General features: G+C 44.3%; 1 protein-coding gene across 8 annotated transcripts in view; it reads right to left on the bottom strand.

Moving 5' to 3' along the window:
• The window catches only part of CCDC186 (coiled-coil domain containing 186), a 422,247-nt gene that overhangs the window by 179,809 nt on the left and 220,650 nt on the right, over nucleotides 1–21,788 (bottom strand). For all 8 annotated transcript variants that reach the window (XM_085603302.1, XM_085603297.1, XM_085603300.1 and 5 more), the window contains exon 11: nucleotides 13,118–13,373. In XM_085603302.1, the coding sequence (XP_085459428.1) occupies nucleotides 13,118–13,373 (256 nt within the window). The remainder of the gene's footprint in view (nucleotides 1–13,117; nucleotides 13,374–21,788) is intronic.

Here is a 21,788-nt window from a genome sequence, read left to right as displayed (position 1 = left end):
AAAGCCGACATCACACATAAATGATCCAGTTCCCTAATCCCTAGTCAAAACCTTGAACACATCTCCCCAACATGGACTAAAATCATGAACTCCTCCCAATCCAGTGGCTCAATGCCGGCCTCACTCAAACTCTGCCACATCACCACCATCATCAAAAAGCAAGATGCGGAGCAGAACGACCATACCAACTACAAACCCCTAACTAACCTCCCTCTCCTGGCCAAAACTATTGAGAAATGTGTGCTATCACAACTCAACAGTCACACTGAAAAATGTGACCTTCCCAGAAACTGCAATCCTGAACATCATTGATGACTTACACCGATCTCTTGATGATGATGAATCCTGCCTCCTAATCCTCCTCGACCTTCGATACCTTTAACCACAACACTCTCCTAAATACCCTCTCACAACATGCAGGCATTAACGTTATAGTTCTTCAGTGGTTTATCTTATACCTGAACTAATGATCCCAACTAATAAAACTGAACAAATCCACCTTACCAACAGTACCAGTGCCACAAAGAGTTCCCCATAGGTCAATTTGGTCTCATGCCTTGTTCAACCTCTATACTGAACCATTCACAATCATACTGAAACAAGCCAATATTGCCTACCACCTCTATGCAGATGACACGCAACTATATATCAAACTCTGGTCACCCAAAGACATTCAGCACCTAAACTACACTCTTGCCATGGTACAATACTGGCTGACCAACACAAATCTCAAGCTAAACCCCCCAAAAGGTCCCTTCCCATACACAGCTGGCTTGACACCTTAACTGCACTAAACTGCAAACTTTCCATCTCCAACACTGTCAAATCTCTAGGGATTACACTTGACAACAATCTGAGCACGAAAGACCACATTAATGCTTCAGCAGAAAGTGCCTTCTACTCATTGAAACACCTTATAATATATATAAATATATATATATATATATATATATATATATATATAATCTACTGGCGGTCGCCAGTAGATAGTTATAGTTACAACCTAGTTATAGGAAATCTCAAAATTCTATTTTGAATAACTTTGGCGCCGGTTGACGAATCCTCGCGAAATTTTCAAAACTAATGGGGCGCTCCGCTCAGCTCCTACCCTGAAAGTCTCGGGGTAATTCGTCAAGCGGGGGCCGAGAAAAAAGGGGGGTCCCAAAACGCGTTTTCCCCATGTTATTTTCCATAGGACCTTTAGACACAGCTACAGCCCGAACGGCTGAACAGAATTACGTGAAATTTGGCAGAGAGGTAGCCATAAGATCAAGGAAGTGCCTTTTGCAGGTCTGGTGTAAATCTGTTCAGTATTTCCTGAGAAAATAGCATTTAAAAGCATATCAATATCTATACGTGCGCAGCGTGCGCGCACTGTGCGCGCACCCTGCCGTGCGCGAGCGCAATTCTGATTGGTTGTTAGATGTCGGTAAACATTCGAATCGGTCGAAACCAGGAAGTGTCGGCCGCCATTTTGTCTCTCGCAGTCTGAGGGGGTGAAAAAAAAAGGTGGAGAACGTGAAAAGGGGGCAGAGTGGACAGTTCCTGACCCCCTAGCCTTGGTCAGGGGGTCACAGAAGGACCCCCAAGAAAGAAATAAACAATTTTTTTTTTTTTTTAAATATCGCGAGGTGCGCACACCCCGCGCGCACGGCACGCACTGCGAACCGTGGGTGCTCGGTGCGCGAAGCGCAACGTGCGCGCAGGGTGCGCGCACCTCGCGACTTAAAAAAAATAATAATATTTCACGGTGCGCGCACGGTGAAAAACCTGAAAAAAATAAATAAATAATAAATACATAACTTAGCATTTAAAAAAACCTACAAATTCACTGAAAAAACCATAGGTTTCACACACGTTATAGTTACGAATTAGCATTTAAAAAACCTTGCAAATTCACTTAAAAAACCATAGGTTTCACACATGTTATAGTTAGCTGGACATTTCACTCGTAAAAAAACAATGAAATTCCCCCGTTACAGTTACTGCAGGCAACTATAACTCACGCGACCGCAATCCTCTGCTGATGACGTCAGATATTACATCACTGATGACATATGTGTCTTTATGAAAAATAAATATTTGTAATATATGTATAGCTAAAGATTAATGGAAGAAGACATGGGTAAATAAGTGTCTAAATACAGTGATGTAATATCTGACGTCATCAGCAGAGGATTGCGGTCGCGTGAGTTATAGTTGCCTGCAGTAACTATAACGGGGGAATTTCATTGGTATTTTACGAGTGAAATGTCCAGCTAACTATAACATGTGTGAAACCTATGGTTTTTTAAGTGAATTTGCAAGGTTTTTTAAATGCTAATTCGTAACTATAACGTGTGTGAAACCTATGGTTTTTTCAGTGAATATATATATATATATATAGATATATATATCCCTTCATCCCCCTTGAAGACCTAAAAAACGTAGTACAATCCTTTCTAAGCTGGACTATGGCTACGCAAGAATCACTGGTATCCTAAAAAAACACCTTATTACTATGAAATCCACAATCAACGCAGCGGTCAGACTACTTTCAGGAGAAAGCTGCTATGATAAAATCACTCCCACACTCAAGAAACCCAACAGGCTACCAATTGAAGTGAGAAGTATATTCAAAACGGCCAGCATAAACCACAAAGCTCTTCACACTGAAAAAACAACCTGCCTCGCAAACAATCAAAAGCTGGACTAGAACTCTGCAAAGCTCTAACAACCTACTTTTGATTCCGCCCAAATTCAAAAAAGAAAAATCACTCACCCGTTCCTTCTTTGGGGCGGCGTCTAGAATCTGGAATGCCCTGCCACAGTATCTACATGACAATAACTTATTCCTACACTTTAGGAAAAACCTTAAATTACTTATTCTCTCCAAATACTTGAACCCACTCTCCTAAAACAACCAACTTCCCCAACGATCTTCCCCCTCCAACCAGCGAAGAGCCTGAACAACTCTACCTCTGACCTTAACAATGCATTACCAGATTTTTTTAATTAACCTACCAATGCCACCTCCGAAGTATAATCCATCTACTTTACTGTATATTGTCTGAAAACGCTGCTGTTAACCAGTCTACTCCACCACTGTTTACATATTATTATCATGTTTGCCTATTGTTTTGATTATTTTCCCTATATATTGTCTATACATGTTGCTCTGCATAACATGAAAAATGCTTGGATATCCTCGGGTCAAGTTCATAAAACTCAGACAATAAATAAATAAATGGTGACTGGTTGGCCTCAACCTGAAGGAAGAATTGTGGCCTCAGTCTTAGGACTCAGGAACTCAGAGGAACTAACACCCCCTCCACCCCCCCAATCCCACTGCAGCAGATTCACGGCTTCGTGGCGCAACAAAATAAAAAAGTAGCATCAGCAAAGCCAATAAATAGGTCTCGCCTATGCAAACTATTGGTGGCGCAGAAGTGACTTCTGAATCTTGGTCTTGTGTCTTCGCTCTGGTACAGAGTTGCCGGAGGGTGGTGCAAGAAAGAACATTTAACTGCAGCAGCTCACACCTTCCCAGAGAGAGTACAGGACAGGACTGGAGTGCCGGCCATGGGACATCTTTAAACGCTATAGGAAGGTACATTCCTGTAGCTGGAACCAGATGGCTACTCTATCCATGATGGAAGACTGATGGGACATTTTAAATGGAGGAAACCGTGGAGCGTTATGCAATTTACTTTCTACTCCCTTACCATCCGCATTAACGGACCTCTATTTTGCCTCCCCTTCCTCTTCCTGTTTCAACCTACAAATTTACGATGGGGGAATTTATAGGGCTTTGGGACCTTTCTAAGAAAAACAAGCATGCTGGGCTTATAAGTTATTGAGGTGGCATTGGTTAGCTGCCTCCTGTGTTGGATGGTGGTGGGTACTGCCTTAGTTTTCATCTATTATATAAAGGTTCAATAATATTGCCATTTACTGGAGTACCCTTTTCAATAAAAACTATGGTAAATGGCAATGTCCATTAGAGTATTCCTAAAAGCTGCAAAGTCACAGATTTCAGAAGAACAGATGGACAAGTTACCTACCTTCAGGAACGCCTTCTCTTTTAGAGACATGATCTAGCCGCAGAATCCTTACCTTTGATTTTCCCAATTTATCAGACTGGATCCAGAGGATTTTTCTTCGAGCAATAGCCCTGCGTGCCGGTAGGTGGCATTGGTCAGCTCTGCGTGAGGTCATCGGCATCGTCTGCGCTTTAGTGACATCTGAATCAGCTATATGGGCAACACACCAGAGCACTGACATCAGTACTTTCCATGACGTTCCACACCAGGAGCGTGGAGCTAGGGAGTGCACTAACATTGGTGTGTTTCTGAAAAACTATGGCCCTGAAAGGGATCAGCCCAGACCCCTTTAACTTGTCCACGGTGCGGGGAGGATGGGTGAGTCAGTAAGGAATCTGTGGTTAGATCATGTCTCTACCAGGCAAGGCGTGACCGAAAGTAAGTAACTTGTTCCTCTGATAGATACATCTAGCTGCCAATTCCTTACCTTTGTATAGATACCTAAGCAATGCCATCCCCGGAGGAGGGACTGCGGACAGGTTTAGACCAGGCAGCCCTGCAGAATAGAGCAGCCAAAAAGGCCGTGCCTGCGAACTTGACTGTCTAGGCAGTAGTGCTTGGCAAAAGTGTGTAGGGGTGCCTACGTTGCTGCCTGACAAATGTTGAGTACTGGAACTCCACATTGCAACGCCATAATAGCCGCCTTAGCTCTCGTGGAGTGAGGCCATGAGCCTTCAGGAAGCTCCTTTTTGGCCATAGCCTAGCAGATTTTGAAGAGAGGAAGACTCATTGCGAGATAGTCCTCTTCTGCACCGCACGACCTTTCTTCATCTCAACATACCTCACAAAGAGTTAGTCATCCACCTGGAAATATTTAGCGCAGTCAAGGTAGAACGACAACACTCTTTTTGGGTCCAGATGGTGGAGTTGCTCCCCTTCTTTAGAGGGATGCGGAGAAAGTGGGCAAGGTGACATATTGCCCCACATGGAATGGTGTTACCACTTTCGGGAGTACAGAGACCCTACTGCGAAGCACCAATTTGTCAGGGAGTTTTGTCAGGTAAGGAGGCTTTGATGTCAAAGCCTGCAATTCGCTCACCCTCCTGGCAGACCTGATTGCCAGTTAAAAGGCTGTCTTGATGGTAAGCAGCTGGAGGGGCTCAGTTGTACAGAGAATCGAATGGAGCACACATCAAAAGGTGAGAACCAAATTCCGGTCCCACTGAGGCATAATGAAAGGGGAAGGTGTACAAGACCTTTGAGAAACCTATTTACAATAGGTGTTTTAAATAATGAAGGTCGGGCTGGCAGCCTCAGGAAGGCAGACTGGGGCGAAAGGTACACTTTGATAATGCCCAGTGCAGAGCCCTGCTGGGCAAGTGTCAAAATAAAACGCAAAACTTGAGAAAGGAAAGCCGAAAGAGGATCAATAGACCTTTTTTTGTTTCAATTGTTTAAGAAACATTTATACCACACAATAACAACAAGTCGCACGCAGATCAATCATGTTAGTTCAATTTTTTCATCTCCGGTGTTCTCACATGTTCTTAATACATATCAGGCGAGTAACATAATGTACAATTCCCTTACACTCTGGTGGAGATATCCCAATTCCCCACCTCGCTCCCTCCCATAGTCTCCTGTGCCCGTTTGGTCACACCTAGTCCTGCGCCCCATTAGCAGTGATTTAAAGGCATTGTTGCTTCCTGCTAAACCACATTGGTTCATCCAATTACTTCATATTTTAGTACATTTCTTAGGGCACCCTCTACTCCTGTATGTAACTCTTTCCACTGCCATGTACAGGTCCATGCAACGTTTCCATTTGTGCAGTGCCCGGGTCGCGTGTGTGCTCCAGTGCCTTGCTGTATCACGCTTCGCCACTACCAAGCCCACGGAGCTAAAAAGCAATTGGGGTCTGGGAATATCAACATCACCTGGGATATCCAATAGGATGAATTTCACGTCTGCTGGAAAGGATATTTTTTGTATTGCATTTAGTTCTTTAATTATCTAACCCCAGTATACCTGGATACGGGGCACTCCCATAGCGTGTGTAGGAAGTTCCCTACCCCGGTCTGGAAGCAAACACTGGGGGAGTCAGCCCCACCCATTTTGTGTAGTTTTGCTCTATCCTAGTAAACCCTATGAATAATTTTAAACTGGATGAGAAACAGTCTGACTTTAATTGCCAACTCTCTAGGGTGAATGAGGGTTCGCGTCCACATCTATATATTTCCTATCTCCCCCAGGTCTCCCTCCCATGTTTCCTTTAATTTACGCAGGGAGTCAGGCATATTATTGTTTATTGTCTTATAGGTGAGCGACACTGCCTTGGTCGTGAGCTTTTCCTGCAGTAGTCTCCCCTTAAGTGGGGCATATTTCGGCAACTCTGTCTCCCTTACTCCCGCTGCTCTACACAAGTGATGAAATTGGGCACATTTGAGGACTTGGGCGTTATGCAGCTTAACTTCTGTTCGGAGGGTAGAGAAGGGTTTGAACACGCCCCTTGCAATGATATCTACCAAAGTAGAGATCCCCATAAGGTCCCATGGTTCAAAGTCCCAGAGTCCTCCCACCTCTCTAAGCCAGTTTCCCTTCCACAGCGGTGTGGCCCTTGTTAACATGTGAGCCCACCCCAGTGTTCTAGTGATCCTTTCCCATACCTCCATGGTGACTTGTGCTGCTGGGAGCAGTCTATGAATCCCTTTCCTGCTGTATAAGTAGTGTAGGAACGTGTGTGGTGTCAGAATCTCCCTTTCCAGTTTAAATGTGGGATGGTCACATGCTACATGTATCCAGTTGTTTACGGGGATTAGGTGGGCCGCCCAGTAGTACGCTTCAATGTCCAGAAGTGCTAACCCCCCGTTATATGGTTTGCATTGTTTCGTCTTAATGGCAATCCTTGGGTGGCCTTTCAGCCACAGCAGTGAACGGAGTTCCGAGTCCATTTCCTTGAATATCGTTCTTGGGAGAGGGTGGTATGTGTCCTGGACAGCATATAGAAATTTGAGCAGGGAAACTATTTTAAGCATAGCTGCCCGGCCCTTTATGGTGATAGGTAGGTCTTTTCCTCTGCCTGCGTCTTTCTTAAAATTCGTTAATTCCCGCAGGATGTTGTGGCTGCGGCAAACCTCTGCATGAGTTGTAATAAAGACCTCCAGGCATTTGAATCCTTCCATAGCGATTTGGAGATCTCTAGACAGTGGCAGCCATTCCAATATTTAGCCCGGGCAGTATATTATTGACTTGTGACAGCTGACATTATAGCCCAAGAACCAGCCATACTCTTCTATTATTTGGAAAACTGTGGGGATCGCTGTGTTTTGTTCGTTACAAACAAAAGAATATCATCTGCATAGAGTAATATATTTTCCTCCATTTGATAGTCGGGCGTTACCCTGAAACACCGCACGCTGGATGTTGTTTAATCGCACATGCTAGGGGTTCAATCACAAGTGGGAATAGAAGTGGAGCTAAATGGCGTCCCTGCCTAGTCCCGCAGGATATCGGGAACATGTGAGAGATCCTTTCAATGATGCGTACTGCTGCTCTAGGTGAGGTATATAGTAATATCACCCATTTCCTAAATTTTGGGCAAAATCTGAATTTGGCCGAGGTGGAGTCTAAAAAGGGCCAGTGCACCGCGCCAAATGCTTTCTCATCATCTAACGACAGTAAGGAATGCAGGGTATTGCGTTTTTAACCGCCATCATCCTATTGTGTGATCTGCAGTGGTTCCATTTAGTTGCCCAGCCAGGCATGAACCAGGATTGGTCGCAATGGACGAGGGTCGTTATGACATGTAGGAGTCAAGTGGCCAGGATTGTCACCAGAATCTTGACCTCTGTATTCAACAGAGTGATGGGGTGATACGAGTCGCATCTATCTCTGGGTTTGCCCTTCTTGTGGATCGTCACAATAGTGGCAGTCCGTAGATCTACTGGGACATTATCCTCCTTGTAGGCGCCTTGATAAAGACCTAGGAGGTGAGGTCTCAATAAGTATTGACAGTTTTTATATACCTTGGCGGGTAGTCCATTTGGTCAAGACTTCTTCTCGGTTTCAGCCGGGACACAGCCTCTCCCACTTCCGCCAGTATCAAGTCTCCGTCAAGTGTTTTCATGTCGCTCTCCTTGATTCTGGGTACCTGTATGTCTTTAAGATATTTGTCGATGGAAGCTGTATTGCAAAGTGGTCTCCTGCCATAGAATTCTTCATAGTGTTTGGCAAATGCTGACACTATTTGCATGTCTGTGGAGAGAGTCGCTCCCCGTTCATCTACAATTGAACCCACCCATCTAGCCTCGGCTTCGTTCTTACTAAGCCAGGCCAACAATTTTCCAACTTTGTCTCCTACTTCATACAGTCAATGCAATGTAGCCATTCTCTGTCACCTTGCCTCGTCCTGGGCCAACTCATGGTACTCCATTCTAAGGACTTCCTGTTGTCGGGAGGTCAGCAGATCTGGCATGACTACTACTGGTCTGCTAGTGCGAGTATCTGATGTTCCATCTGCTCTAATTTCTCTCTCTCCTTTTCTTTTTCCCATGCTATCCTTTTCTGGGCCCTGTCTATCAGTTCAGTTTTGTACACCTCCCACAGCGTAGCTCCAGAGCCTACAGTACCCTTATTTTCATTGAAGAAATATTCGGTGTCTGCCCGAAGACCATGTACGATTCCACGATTTTGGAGGTCTCAGGCATTCAATTTCCACGCTGGATGTTTCCCGTGTCCTAGATCCCAACTGCACCCACAGAGGTGAGTGATCTGACAACCCTCGCACAAGGTAGTCTATCCAGTTCATCTCCCCCAATTCACATGAGGGGACACAGACATAGTATAGCCTTGAGTGAACATTGGGTGCCCCCGAGAAGTATGAGTATTTTCTATTATGTGGATATTGGGACCTCCATGTATCTGTGAGCCCAAGTGTGTGTGTGTGAAGCGATCTAGTGGTTTGGTGCCCGTTGTTCTCTTGTGGATCCCTGACCGGTCTGATGCTGCACACATAAGGTCATTAAAATCTCCCTCTATCATGTGGAAGGATGCGAGGGTGTATAGAAGGATGTCTGGCACTTTGAGGAGCACGGGGGGGGGGTTGTAGTCCAGGGGGTGCATAGACACAGATGAGTGTAATCCTACGTCTACCCCAAGTGCCTGTCATACCTACAAATCTGCCATCTGGATCTACCAATTTACAGGTTAATTGAAAAGGGGTTTATTTTTTGTTTTAGCAAGATTGCGACCCCTCTGGACCCAGATGTGTAGCCGGCGTGTGCCAGCAGTATGTACATTCCCCTCCCTAAGAAGCTACACTGGATTTCCTGAATGTGTGTTTCTTGGAGTAACATTATGTCTGGCTGCAGGCGCTTTATATATTGTGTAACCAGCCCCCGTTTAATCTCATCTCTCAAGCCATTAACGTTTCAGGTTAAGACCGAAAAGGTCAGTTTCTCTACGGCAGCAGACATAAGTACATCAGGAACTTAAAAGCAGTCCTTCTCAAATTTGCCAGATTCTGGAGGAGGATCCCCCAGTTTCCCCATGCTACTTCCTCTTAACCAGTGCGACAAACATTAACATCAACAGCAACAGCCCGATTATCCCACCCCCTCCACCCTCTCCATACCCCACAATCCTTCTCACTACACTTGAACTCATGGCAATAAAGCAACTGTGTGTAAGAAGAGATGGAGAAGTCTGTTGCCCACCACCCTGGAAACAAACCTTACAAACACCCACTACATGTGTGAACAGATGAATAGTACAAAGACAGGTACTTAATGGACCGCACTACTATTTTCAGTACTGATCCCAAAGGGCGGGCTGTAGGCTCCTGGGATGTTGTGTTAACATTACCAGCCCCCAGCCAGTAGAACATTGCCAGATTCAAATGTTTGGGCTGTTTGGTTCTACCGCATCCTTTGCCTGTGATTGCCGGCCAGTCTCTGTTCCCCCTTCCAGTGCTACAGTTTGGGCGACCAAAGGGTGTGTGCTTTCGTCTCCAGAGGAGTCTCTCAGCCCCTTTGAATCCGTGTGAGGATCTTGCTGGCTGGACCCGTCTGTGGCCCAGTCATAGACTGTTTGGGTGTGCTCCCCACTCTTTTCTGGGCCCCCAGCCCATCTACTAGTCCCTCTTAGAGTATACAGAGTCCTCTGGCCTGTTCTCCTCAGTCCCAACTTTTTTCCTTCTTGTCCTTCGTGTCTTATCTGGTCTGGCTTCCGTGTACTGGGGCGATCATTCAACTCAGATCTGTTCCGCGGAGGGGTGCAGAATTGGTCTCTCCTCGATCCACGCCCATACGTCCTCCGGTGACTGAATAAACAGTGTTTTTCCCTTATATATGACTTTTCGCTTTTACGGAATCAAAGGTCCTCCTCTGGCGCTGTACATCTTGACCGTAGTCCAGGAGAATCAGGATTTTGGAATTTCCGTGTCTGACTTCTCCCAGGCAGCGCGCTTCGCGTAGGATCATATCACGGTCGAGAAAATTAAGAAATTTCGCTATGATCAGTCTAGGTGAGGCTCCAGGTGGCAGCTTTGCGCTCAGTGCCCTGTGTGCCCATTCAATTACAAAGCAGGTGGAGAAGTGTTCAGGCAGGATAATGTTTTTCAGCCAGATGGTTAAGTACACTGGTAAAATGGGTCCCTCCACCGCCTCTGGGAATCCCACAAATCGTAGGTTATTCCTTTGCGCCCTGTTTTCAGCATCGTTGATACGCCATTGCAGTTCACCAATTGAGCTGCGGAGTTCCGTTACCTCTTTTTGAAGGTCTTTGACTGTATCTTCGACTTCTGAGACTCGGTTCTCGTTCCCAGTCACTCGCTTTGATACCTTACGGAGAACTTGTCGGAGTAGTGTAACTTTCAAGCATAATTCCCCAATCCTGTTTTCCAGTATTTCTCTGGAAAACTCTATAGCATGGAGTAGAGTAGCCATGTCGGGAAGAGGGTGCACAGGTTCCTGCGGGGTGTATTTGTACATTTTTCACTGCCTGGGAGGTTTCAGGGCTTTATCTTTAGTCATCTTTGGCAAAGATCAGGGGCCACAGTATGCAGGGGACTCGTTTATGGTAAAGTGATCGGGTCATTTTCTGGCTGTGTCAGGGGTATCTCGGGAGTGTTTTATCATAGGGGTATACAGGACCCTGTCGCGATTCCCAGTCCCTCCTATGAGGCTTCTCAAGGCTGCCACCGATTCCAGTGCGGGAGCGAGGAGAGTAGCTGTTCTTATGCATGGCTCCTTTACTTTTTTCCCCAAACAGCAGTTCCAGGACCAAACGCAGACCCCTCCCCAATTCCTCCTGCCACGGATCGAGGGCAATGGGCCCGATGGCTGTATCCATACAGCTCCCAGCATCGTCACCCAAGCGGCGGGAGGGGGACTCATACCAGTCCAATTCTTGGTAAGACTGGTCTTGTAAAGGCTCCAGCGACACCTAACAATCTTCCTCCATTCCTAGCCCTTGAAAATAAGGCTGAGGAAACAACCTAGTGTGTAAGAGTTCTGTTGGTGCCGTTATTTGCGTCAGTTTGGCACCGAACTGGCTCTGTGTCCTCACGGAAAAGAATGTGGCTGGGTACACTGGGAGTCTCAGCGTCGGGCCCGGCGCCAGGGAAGGTTGCAATATCACAACTGGCAATGATCCGGATCCATGAGAGGGGTGTCTTCGGTGCTGGAGCCACCAGCATGAAACCCGATGGAGCTCCCTATGAGTCTCTGGGGCCCAAAAGCGTGCCGGTACTGTCAGGCCACCAAAATATGAGGCACATGGAATTGTAAAATTCCTTGACCTGGGCGGGGGTCACCCCGGCCCCAGCTCTCGGAAAGGCGGGGAAGCACAGAGCTGACGCTGACCCGGGTGCAAGTTTAAAAGAACGAGGCCTAGAAAGCAGAGACTCCTCTGTTGTGTCAGCCAACAAATGGGGAGAAGTCGTAGCACGCTTCGACTTCTTATGTTTTTGTGCTTCTTACCTGACCTACTTGACGACTTTGAGTGGGAGGACGAAGACTTATGACTCCCTGAGGGGTGCCTGGACCTTCCTCTCGACTAGAACCGTGAACGAGACATCCAAGGGGAGCGACGTGGTGCCAAGCGCCGGGCCGCAAGCAACTTTAGGGACCGCTCCCTCAATGCGCTCCAGGCACCAGAGTCGAAACAGGTGTGGCACCGCACGGTTTGAATCCAGAAGTCTTCTTGGACATGATGGAAAAAACCTACACAGCAAAAAGAGGTCAACAAAATGTTGAAAAAAGCCTGTCAAAAAGTGACAGAGGGTAGCTCTCTTCGCGAATCTGCGCTGGCTGGCGTGGAAAGAAAAGAACGGACATCAGTACGCCGAGGTGGTGCCTATATAGGTGACGTGGATGTCACTATGGTGCGTATTATGACGACAATGTCACGGGGAGCCAACAGATGCCACCCACCCCTACCGGCGGCCAGGGGTATTACTAGAAGAAAAAATTTCCGGATCCAGTCTGACGCCTGGAAAATTCAGAGGAAAGGAATCTGCAGCTAAATGTCTCTATCAGATACATTACAATTCATAGTTCTACCAGTGGGATTCACGAGGCAAAAAACAAAAAAAAGAAAATAATATACTGTCAGCAACACAAAGGACAAAGAGAAAGTGTGGAGAAAAGACATCAGCCATGTACAGAAACACCAGGTAAAGAGACAGAAGGCTGCAAAGCCTCTCTCACACTGGGTGAGGTAAACAGATCACATCGCAAAAGACCAGAGAATTCTGAAACGGATTCAGGAGATTATTGTTGTGAGAATGAAGGAAGACCATTTTGATATATATGTAGACAGACTAATAGTCATCCACCTAGTCCACTGGAAGTATGCTAAATAAACATAACCTGAATCATCGGTACAGACAAGGAGTTGCAGTGATTTAGTATAGAAGGTAAGAACAGAGACTAATAGTCAGAGGTCCTAAGCATTAATGCTATCATACCAAGACTGCTACCAGTGTTGCTCTTCACCGAAGATTAACTTATTTACGTTTAAAAAAACAACAACCATCCATCTTGTGATCTTTTACTGATAGCCATTAATGTTTTTATTGAGAATGTTATACATACCAGGTCAGTGTTTGACTGCTTCAGATGTTCTAACTGGCCTTGCAAGTCTCTTTCACTATAGCCAAGGTTATCGAGCTGCGTTTGCAGGGAATTGGTTTCAGACTGGATTTGTGCGTTCTTACTAGTAAGCTTCTCCGTGAATACCAGCAACTCAGACTCCCTTCTGCGGCTCCCTTCGATGTCTTTTTGCAAATCATTAATCACGTTGTTCAGGCTGCACACTTCTTCCTTAAAGTTTGTAACCTCCTGTTCAGCCCTAAGAAAAGAAATGTGAATTTAAAGTACCTTTCAAAAAAATACAAAGTGAATTGATGCTATTGTCTATACCTCTGAGGGGTTTCAACAACAATTTACAGTGGTAACTATAGCGCACTAGACACTAATTCCATTCTTTAAAAATGAATGAACAAATCACCAGCAACTCGTTAGATCTTTCAAAGTGCTGTGAATCAGCTTGGGCTCTAACAGCAATGTGCTGAATCACATTTTTATTAACATTTGTGGTTTCTGAGAGAATTACCAGTACCAGAAGAGAAGGATCTACAAACATGAGCAGACAATTGAAAAAGGTATGACTAATTCTTAAGCCTGGGTGCCAGGGTCACACAAATGGCTACACATCACTAGCACTGCGAGGTAGATTATGCCTGCATTTATGTGCGCTCATAGGTAAGTTGCACTAATATAGCCATCATCTTTGAATTGCCTTCAACACTTTTTTTGGCTGAGAACAGAGGAGCCGGAGACCTGTCTATCTCAGTTTGAATGGAATGTAATACTCGTCAAGTCTCCCTATGCTGTTTAAACTCTTTTACTAGAAGGTTATGGACTTGTTTTGAGACATTCCACTACCTTTACTAATATGATGACATGCAATATTTTTCTACTGTGTCTCAGCTGTGTACAGCACAAAAGAGCGATTAAAGGAGGCTTAATTTTTCCAGTTTTTTTTCCTCAATCTTATACTTTGTGCTGCGGAAGACATAAATGCTTAAATTCTTCAAACAAAACCCCCCAAAACATTATAGAGGCCATATTTGTGAAGGATATGAAGTCTAATGATAATAAAAGGAGATCTTTTTCAAAATGTGTCCACTGCAACACAGACTTTAATGCACTTGTTAATAAGATGTTCAGCATGAGGCTGTTAATGGATTCTTTGTGAATTTCCGGGTGAATTACACAAATGCGTAATACCTGGCCTGCTGCGCTCCAAAAATGAAAGAGCATTCAGAACGCTTCAGCAGACGTCATCATCAGCTTAAGAAATATAAGACCAATTTTAGCTTCTGGAGAGAACTGCACTGTCTGAATTCAGAAAGAACTCTGCTGGATACATTACTTCTTTTTTCTGGCCAGAGTTTTTCTATCGGTGAGCTAGGAAAGCTCCTTAAATATGTTCCATATTTGCTTTGACATTCCCTGCTGAGAACCAGTCCCTGCTGGCCTGAGAGCTTAACGAAAATGTACCCACATTTATAGTAGCAGTACACTTCCCTCTCAGGTCAAGGTACGTGTAACTGACATCTACTGACCACTGAACGGAGAGTTTAAGGCACATGCCATTTTAACTATACCTTGGTTGGCAAACACCTATCACTTTCCCTAGACACCGAATATGAACTTTTCTTAGTACTGCTTGTATACTGAGTAATGTGCTTGTGCATTAGACTAGGACTGGTATCCTACATAATGATATATAGCATGCACACAAAATGGTGGAACTCCTGCATAGAGTAAGGCCATTTTCAGCTTCATGTCTGATGTTGGAAATGTGCTTCAGAGACACCCAAACAATTTCACCCTTGCCCTGTTTCTGGCTAGACTACCCATTTAGCCCAAAGCCCTGCTTGAACAAAAACAACTGCTGTAAACTGATCTGACTTCCTATGTTTTTCTGCACCTGACCAACTTGATGACAGGTTATCTCTAATAAAGGTGCGCAACTTGAATGGGGCATAATTAACATTCCTGATGCTATTTAAGACTTACCCTTTAATCACATGGAACTCTTCATAAACTGGCAAGTACCATCTCTCTTTGAAGGAATGTAATAAGCCCACAACTCTGGAGGAAATTCAGCAACTGTGATAAACCCTAAAAGAAGAGGAGGCTGTGCTGCCCAATGGAATGGAATGGAATGGAGGTGATGTTTGAGAAGGAGGTAAAAAATTAGGGCTTTTATGCATGGGGATTGCCTCAAGGAAGTGAGCTCCCAGAAAGACAAGACAAATATCAGTACACCCCTGTCTCCATCCCCCATCGAGGGTTCTAGCAGTAGGCACTCCATGCAGCTTCAGAACTGGGAGGCAAAGGGTGTTGTTGCTACTAATTCACAGAGGCTGCTTCTCCAGTCCATCCAATCAGTTCTTCCGAAGGCTCTACATGGCAAAGCATCTCTTTCGCCCTTGTCCTGCCTCGCGACCCATCCTTCCAGCAGTCAGCTATGTGGTACGTTGCTAGCCCTGCAAAGTCTCAAAGGCAGCTGTAAGCACTGCAACTACTCCCGCTGGGCTCCTCTTTGGCATCAGTAGCCTAAGCCCAGCTGCACAGCAATACTTCAGGGAGTTCTGAGCCCATATGGCTGGTCTTGATAGTGTCTCTGTCCTGCAGTGCCTAGATTCAGGATCTCCTGGCTACCATCATGATCAAGTGATGGTCAGCCACCATGCAGGGTCAGGATATAAACTCACCGTCACCACTCTGCTTTGGCTCCTTACCTCGGGCCTCAGAAGGTAACACTCAAAGGCAAGACCTAACATGGAAAGCAGTGCTATTCCAAACACTCTAAACAGACACTACATAAAGGCTGTAGGATCAGCAAGGTACCAGGGGAATTTTAGGATACAGTGTTTGCAGGATTATGAAGGACTGACCTTGGGCTTAGCAGGGGCCTGAGCAGTGAGCAACCATTATGTCGGACCTTGAAGCCACAACAGCCCAACCGCATTGCTTGGTTTTTTGAGCTCTTACTATCAAAATGTAAAGGGAAACATCAGGAACCAGAATACAATGTGCAGTAGGTTTTAAAGAAATGGCTAGATGAATGTGCAGCACATGACTTGGCTAATTTACAGCTATGCACTGTTTGCCATTAATAATATACAACTCCGTTTGGAAGTACCAAAATAAAGACCCTCTTGAAGATGGTCTTTAAAACTCTTTAACTATAGGCAGAAATTCTGCTAAAAGCTACACTGTTTGCCACAAACTATTCAACGTCCTTTGGAGGAAATACCCAACCTATTCTGTAGCATATAGTACATTATTTACATAACATGCTTCTGTCATTTCTAAGACCTGTAAGTAATTGTTGCTACTGTTACCAATGTATGTTTTTACCTACCTTGCAATGATGGAAGGGAGAGTCAGTGTTTTACAGGACTGAAACCCATGTCCTCGAAAACACCTAAGTTTCCGAAATTTAGGTTGTGCGGTGGAAACGGAGAAAAATAAAACACACAGAATACTTTTTACCTCTCAGATAGCTTATACTTAGTTGTCTGTAGGGGAAGACCTCTTGTGGACCATAACAAAAACATGCATGGGCTACTGCCCATGGATCAGTAAATAACACCCCCCCCCCCCACAAAAGATGGCAACCATACAATTACCAAGGCATGTGTCATCAATCCACATGCCTAAAGAGTGACACAAGTGCAACAGCTGCGTTCTCATGCCCTCTCTCCGCCCATATTTGTCATTGGCATCTGTCATTGTCCTTCGTAAATGCTGACTTCTGATTCGTAAATAGGCTTGTTAGTCATGCCTTAGTACCGCCTTGTCTTCATTTGTAACCTACCATGAGACTGGCCCTTTTACTTCGGTTGTTACGAGGTACGTGTTCTGAAGTCTGAAAGCATTGCTTTCTTTATTGAGTTTCTCTTACTGCACGCAAGACATGCTTTGTTTACATTCAGCGCGCTTTCTCTTTTCAAGCAGCTGGGACAATGGCGACCACTTCTTTGAAATGCAATAGGCCTCACATTTAAATGCGAGACCCATTGCATTGCAAATAATTTTTTTAAGTTAATTTCCCTCGCCAATGCCTGTATCAACTCTGCTCCAAAAGCTCATGCAGTCAGGCTTCATGACGTCAGTCCCGCTAGTACCTTGGTTCAATGTAAGAGCACTTTGTGGGAATCAAAGTAGTTGACGCCTAAAGTAGTGGGTGCCTTTTATTTCCTGTAACCAAAACCAATCACTGGTGAAAGATGCTTCAGACACCCACCGCAAGTCATGCTTTTCTGCTCCATGCCACAGGCTCCTCTCCTGGGCCCCAGGCACTGCAGTAAGGAAGAAAGGGAGAAACAAGGGGATCGGGAAGGGTGTAGGTCCGTTTTCGGGTTCTGTGTGAGTTCGCATGAACCTTTGTGTGGAATCAATCTTGAACTGGTTAATGCAGGTATTAGGGATCACACTTTGAGTGGAGAAGTCACTGAAGATGCAGGAGCTTAGTCGGAACTAGCAGCTGATCCACCATAAAAGCCCTCTTCCACTTGCTCGCTGTGGCCGATAGAGGTGTCTTAAAAACGAGAAAGAAATACTGCTTATAGCCAGCCTCGTGGAATCTTCGGGAAAATGGGCTTTGCTGCTGAAAGCGGTTTGCAACGCTGTCATTTTAGCGAGAGAAGTGGTGACAGAGCCGGGTGCAGTGTTCCTCTTCTAGTTACCCAACAGCTCGTCACCGTCTAAACTCTTTCTCCCAAACCTTCTATTTCGCCCTCTCCCTGCTTTGACCAGAGCAGCTGAAAACTCTACTTATTAGGCAAGTCAGACACAGCGCAGATACAATTTAATATGTTTTCAGAATATAATTTTTGTGCAACTTTTTGATTTGTTGTGCTATTGTTTTGGGAGTGTTACCAGACACACTTCTAGTATGAATTATTTGCTAAAATCTGGGAGTGACACGTCTGTCATTTAAAGGGGGTGCGCTTTAAAAAGAAACATGTTTGTTTTTGTCCTGTGCACACTTGTTAGTTGACAAGATTACATGGCTTATATAAATCCCACCTTATTGACCCAAAGTGCTGGGTTTCATCAGCTGAGGAAACAAGCTTTTGCAATGCAATAGGTCTCGCATTTACACGAGTTTAAGCTATTGGCATTGTAAATTACATTGCCTTTTATTTATGTTTTTAAAACCAAAACATAAATAAAAGGCATTGCCATTTACAATGCCAATAGCTCAAACTCCCGACAATGCGAGACCTGGTCGGAGAGGATGTCTGCACAAAAAATATTTTAAAACCTCTGTTGTATACTGTCAGAAAGTCTGCAGCAGATTTAGCTCACTTTTTTCTGCTGCTGCTGCAACTCAATTGTATTTTAAGAGCTTCTAGTTGTGCTGTGTAACAAACATTTGTGCTTTAATACTTAACTCAGATTTGTTCACTTTCTTAGTGAACCCACCTAATCAAACTACTTTAGCTTGTGGGCAGACAGATCAAGTGAAATGTGATTATCAAAGCTTCTAATTAAAATGCAGGATCAAATCAAACTAACGATGCAAGTTTATAGGCAACCTGTTCCTAAATGCAATAATTCCTCTTTTAAGTACAGGGGAAAGGAAGAATATGACATTTTAGCCAGACCCCCTGCTCCCGGTCTGCAAACACAGGGGCGTCCCGTTAGCACTACTTCTGCAAACACAGCAAGGCAGAATCCAAGGTAGGCACGAATCAGTTGTCAGATGGCAATGTCTTTGGTGACTTATGAGTCAGTATTTATAACAAAGAACACTAGCAACACACAGCATATAAGGAGGGTTTTCCTTATAAAACAGTAAGTGAATGAACATCCCTCACGGTAGGTTAAATGGTTATCCGAGAGATCCGATTAGAGCAGGAATTGATAAATGATCAGATTAAGAATTAGAGGATTTTGGGCCAAATGCACAAAGCAGTTTTGCATTTGTAAACCGTCTGAGTCACAAACTCACAGGATATGTGAATGTAACAGGCTTTCCAACTCATAACAATTTGTTTGCGACCCTTTCCAAATCGCAAATAGAAAGGGGCACAAAGGTGGAACCCCCCTCACATTTGTAATGTGGTAAAATATATATTAATGGTTTGTGAACCACAATTGTGGTCATAAATTACTGAGAAGTTACAGGTCACTGAGTTGTGGTGGTAACTGATGTGCAAAGGGAAAGGCGTCCCCGTGGAACAGCTTTCCTAGTTTCACCTCATTCACTGCCTGCTCCACCTCCTCTCAAAATATTTTACCAAACGGGAAACATTTTTTTTTTCTTTAAAAAATAAAAAAACAACACCAACTTCTTGATACACGAGCTGCTTTTAAATACAAATCTTTCCCATTTGGGAATGCGAACAAATGGATGAAGGTTTCCTGTCGCTTGGAGCCCACTATCCCTCCGATTATAGCCAATCCCAAGGGGGTGTGTTGTAATTTATCCTCTTTTAAGTAATGTATACTTCGTACTCATTTGTCAATGTATTACTGTTGTCACCGTTGCCCTTCTTTCCCCTTGTTAGTTCCCTCTCACATTTTCCCCCACCCCAGTGCGATAATCACTAATGTAATGTCCGGGCACTCGCTTTGGAACGTTGAGGGCAGTGCCAGTTCAGTGTGAGGTGGCTTGGAGGTGTGAGCACTAAATAAACCTCTTCAACTGACTCCTTAGCTCGTCATCTTATCTTTATAAAATGTGGCATGCAGTGAACTGACTTTTTAATATTCATAAGATAGGTCGTTCTGCGACCCCCTGTAAATGACAAAACAAAAAAACAGGCATGTCGCAAAAAGTCAGTGTGCAATTTGCAACCACTATTTGTGACTTGCCTCTTTGTACATCAGGACCTTTGTCAAGGCACCGCTGAACTGATATGACCCTGTGAAAGCTCATATTTTTAAGTCTAAAAGAATTAGGAACAGTTCTACTTCTACTGGCCTCATGGACACCTGAGCTGCAACTAGAACTTAAATAGAAGTTTGCTTTTTATGGCTGATGACAAGTGGGCTTGCCGCCTATGCCAATAATTTGTTGAACTGCACACCTACAGTTTTAGGTCTAAAAGTGAAGTTCTCATCAACTTACGTTGATTGTTGGAAGTAAGTGGGTTAACAGTGCTTTAATCTAATTCCCCTGGATAGGCATTATTATTTCCATGTGACTGATACGTTGTTAGCTGAGATGGGAGGTGAACTTCCTAGTCACAATTTACTAGTTATAAGAGATTTGAATGCACATACTTCTGAAAGTTCTATAAGAAATTTGCCTTACTTGCCTTAGGAACCATGCAATAAACATATTGGAGAGGTTTATCCATATATGGGATACACTTACAGGTACAGTAATAATTAAAGGCTGAACCACCACTGATAAGCACACAGTATACACCCCTCATCTATTGGTATCGAAATGGATATTTTTATACAACCTGAGAATTATTAAGTCTCAGACTTTACAACTGTAAATGTATCAAAATAACATCAGTGCTTTATGTGGTAGAATGTTATAGCAGTAAGATTACCTGGTACAAAACATTTGGGGCCATATGTATCAAGCCTTTTTCCCGTTTGCAAATGGGCAGATTCTCTGAATCGGCCGGTTTGCGAATTGGAAAAAGCCTTTTGGGAAGTATCATCCCAAAAGGTCATCGTAAAATAGAGAATTGCTAAATTTGCGATTCTCTATTTTGCTTATGCAATTAAGGAATTGTAAATTGAGATTCCTTAAATGCAATTCTGGAAGCACCAGAAATTTGCTATTTGGTGTTAAGGAATTGCAAATTACCATCAACTTCAAGTTGGTGGTAATTTGCGATTTTCTTTAAAAAAGCACTTTTTTGATTTTTTAAAAGTGCCATATGTCGCACATACATGCCCTTAAGGCATGCATGTGCCCAAAATGTGCACACATGTATATTTCAGGGGTGCAACAGGGTGTCCTTTTAGCACCCTTGCAACCTTGAAATTGCATTCTCAACTTGTGATTCTCTAATTGGTAATCGCAAATTGAGAATGTCTTCCCATTCATTCCTATGGGCCTCCTAGCCCATAGGAATAAATGGGAAGGTATTCTTTATTTGCGAATCTCAATTTGTGATTCACAAATAAGGAATATGTAGGATTCGCAAAATTTTTAGCAAATCCTACATACATTGCATTTCGCGATTCTCTAATTGTGATTCGCTAAAAATCGGATTTGAGAATCGCAAAGACCAAGTTACTTACCTTCGGTAACAATAGTATTGTAAGAAACATTAGTTAGTGTTAGATTCCTTACCTTAGAATATCCCCAGGCATCAGACTGGATCCGGAAAGTTTTCGCTAGCAGTACCTCTGCGTGTCAGTAGGTGGCGTCGTGCGGCTCTGCAACCGTCGCTGGCGTCGTATGTGCCGAGATGACATCGGGGAGACTACTTAGGTGCCACCCATGCGCGCGGACGTCAGTTCTGTACACGACTTTCCGCGCCAGGAACGCAGAGCCATGCAAAGACACTGACCACTGGTGCATAAAACTAGGGCCCTAAAAGGGATGACCTTAACCCAAGAAATCAGTTCGCAGAACGGGGAGGATGGGTGGGGAGGTAAGGAATCTAACACCAACTAATGTTTCTTACAGATATATCATTACCGAAGGTAAGTAACTTGTTCATCTGAAAGACACACGTTAGTGTTAGAGTCCTTACCTTAGAAG

This window comes from Triturus cristatus, chromosome 1_2, assembly GCF_964204655.1.
Source record: "Triturus cristatus chromosome 1_2, aTriCri1.1, whole genome shotgun sequence".
Taxonomy (NCBI): Eukaryota; Metazoa; Chordata; class Amphibia; order Caudata; family Salamandridae; genus Triturus; species Triturus cristatus.
This window is presented reverse-complemented; position numbering and strand designations above follow the sequence as displayed.